The sequence below is a fragment of the Daktulosphaira vitifoliae genome, unplaced genomic scaffold, assembly GCF_025091365.1.
Source record: "Daktulosphaira vitifoliae isolate Bord-2020 unplaced genomic scaffold, ASM2509136v1 Scaffold_211, whole genome shotgun sequence".
Lineage (NCBI taxonomy): Eukaryota > Metazoa > Arthropoda > Insecta > Hemiptera > Phylloxeridae > Daktulosphaira > Daktulosphaira vitifoliae.
The window spans coordinates 1-3,264 of NW_026099779.1; the positions used below are offsets into that span (position 1 = coordinate 1).

At 22.4% G+C, this 3,264-nt stretch overlaps 1 protein-coding gene across 1 annotated transcript; it reads left to right on the forward strand.

The window, feature by feature from the left end:
• Positions 1-114: 114 nt before the first annotated feature.
• On the forward strand, positions 115-3,258 carry LOC126909254 (uncharacterized; the record flags this gene model as incomplete). The annotated part of the gene is made up of 4 exons (XM_050691679.1): positions 115-236; positions 335-456; positions 517-599; positions 2,608-3,258. Coding segments are annotated over 4 exons (464 nt in total), but the record flags the coding sequence as incomplete, so codon positions are not given.
• Between the last annotated feature and the right edge of the window lie 6 nt (positions 3,259-3,264).

Here is a 3,264-nt window from a genome sequence, read left to right on the forward strand (position 1 = left end):
TTGTATTTTTTAAGTAATAGATATAATTCAATTATTTCAGAAATTATAATTATAATTGTATCATTATAAAATAATAATTGAATTTGTTTATTATTACAATTATAACGATTTTAGGATTAAATAATGTCTGTAATGAAATAAACAATGACTTATTGAAACATGAAGAACAGTTATCATATGTTGAAAGAGAACGTGTCAAACTTATGTCAGAATTGGCTTTGAACATGCAAACAAATGTAAGCAAATTTTGTAAAGTTCGATGATTAACTTTTCTAAATAATTAATTCCATATATATATATACATTTGATCATCACTTATAATGCTTTCTTGTAGCATGATATAAAAAATAAAGTGGAGAATTTAAAAAATACCCAACAATCCATTGAATTTGATTACAAAAAATTTAATAGAATGAAAGCAAGTAGTACAGATTTAGATAAATTATCACTCATAAAGTAAGTTTTGATTTATCTATGTTATATCAATAAATTTATTAATAAATTTTTATTTTTCAGAAAAACATTTATTACTTATAAAAATATGTTGAAAATTCATTTTGATTATTCTAATGGACTAAATGCAATAGTTCAAAAAGGCTGTATCCTTTTTAGTACTTAAAATACCTTAAATATTTAAAAATTAAATAGAATTGATTATTTACACTAATTTTTTTAGCTTCGATGCGAATCTGAGAAGGTATTAATTTTACTATGATGTGTTTTTTTTATGTCTGTTGCCACTTTTTCTCAGCTCTCACTAGACCGATTTCTCTCAACAATACGTCAAAAGATCACAAATCGTATCTAGTTGGAGACATTACCCTTTAAAATTTAAAAAAATTCCCTTGTTCCCCGAAAATGGGAGATATATCTAAAAAAATTACAAATTTAAAAATCGGTAAATTTTGTCATTTTTTTCACTTTTTTTTCTTAAAACTTCCATAACTTTTTCAAAAATCAACAAATCAACATAATTTTTTTTTATACTAAAACCTTAGATATTTCCCTATCATTTGATATCATTTTTTTGAAAATCTATCACTTAACCTGCTCATTGGAGAGAATTTAAAATAGCAACTTTTTTACAAAAACTAACTTTTTCAACTTAATTTTTGAAAATGTTCCGGGAATACTGTGTCCTTTAAACATATATAAAATTAAAGCTTATTTTATGTACTATAAAATGGAAAAAAAATTTGTCCCAACACTTTATCTTCTACATTAAAACAGCTGCTGTAGTTAAAAAAACACTATTTTTTGTTAAAATTTTCGATTTTAAATTTTCAAATTTTTTTTTCTTCTAAATACATTATAAGTACATCTTTCATTTGACATACTTTTTATTAAAATTGGACAATTTCCCCTTATATAGGGGGCGTTCAAAACTTGAAATATTGTAAAAAACATACATCTTTTCCAACTGAACTTTTGAAAATGTTCCGGAAATACTGCGTCCTTTAAACATATATCAAATCAAAGGTTATGTTATATACTATCAAATGAAAAAAAAAAATTTGTCCCGACACCTTATCTTCTATGTGCAAATGGCTGTCGAAAATGAAAAAAAAGTGTAATGTTTGCGATAAAAATCACCTTTTATCGGGATGTTTTTTGTACTTAAAACTGCCATAACTTTTTCAAAAATGAACAAATAAAAATAATATTTTTTTGTATTGAAACCTTAGATATTTCCCTTTCATTTGATATAATTTTTTTTGATAATCTTATTCTTATTCTGCTCACTAGGAGGATTTAAAATAGTAAATTTTTTACAAAAAATAATTTTTTCAACTTAATTTTTGAAAATGTTCCGGAAATACTGCGTCCTTTAAACATATATCAAATTAAAGCTTATTTTGTGTACTATAAAATAATAAAAAAATTTGTCCCTATCTTCTATGCGCAAAAATATATAAATATGCTATTTTAACAAATTTTTTTTTTTTAATTAAACACTATCTACAGATTTGCATCGAAGCGTTTCTTATGATAGTGATTTTAATCACTGTCAGATATCTATACTGGACCCAACTATGCCACTGTGCCGCCACCCCACTGTGCTGGGTTTATTTTATAATTATTTCATCCTAATTTGATTTTAATATTTTAAATGTTTTGCTCTCCTATATTTAAGTTTGAAGTTCAATATTGTAGATGATTGATTATGAACTTATTAAAGATAGATGGTAATTTAATAATTCATAATTCATAAAAGATAATTATTATTATTATTTTATATGGACAAGGCCTTTTCATTGTGGATATGTACAATCCAAATTTGCATTGACAGTATAATAAATATTGTTACTAAAATTTTAGATGCTCAGAAAAACTGATAAATTATTTACAAATGTTCAATGCAAAAATAGAATAGTAAAAAATTACTCTTAAAAATTTTGTTATTTAAAATAAAAAACATTGTTGTAAGAAATGTCATTATAATTATAACTAATTATAGATCAATAAAGCATTTCATTTAGGTGTGCAAGTTTTGGGCTATGGAAGTTTTCTTGTCTTATAGTTCAAACAATAGGTTTTACAAAAAGATGTTAACATAAATAACATTGTAAAAATTTTGATTTAAATTCCCTTAATATTTTTATATAGATATGTATAATAGAATTACCATGAAACTAACTTATTTCGAGTTCAATACAGAAACAAAATCAGCAGATGAAATAACTAAATATTTATGGAATAAAATACAGAAGATTTCAGACAAAAATTGGGAGTCAATTAATTAAATTTCATATTATTTATAATAAAATGTTCTAAGTATATTCTTAATTTTTTCATAACTTGGAAAGTAAATATCATATAATTGTTAACCATTATTCTCTTGCTAGTAAAAAAGACAGTCTATAATTTCTACTTTTTATTGAATTAATGACTTGTCGAATAAAAAGTAATCCTCGTATTTTTCAAAAAATCATATAACTGAAATTTTAACTTGTTTATTTAATATAATTAATAAACTAAAGCTGGAGTTAAATATTTTAAATAATTCACTGAATACATGTTTATTTTGTATATCTAAATTTACAAATTTATACTATTAACTATGATTTTAAAATAATAATTGTTTCTTGAAAAACTTAATGAAATAATTTGTTATTTTAGGATAAAATTTGTTATTTAAAATACTTAAATGTTATTATTTATTAATATTACTAATTTCAAATGTATCTCGTTTACATATCATTTGTAATTCTTATTAATTTTTTTTGTAATCTTTTTATAATGACTTTTTCTTTTTTTTTTTTT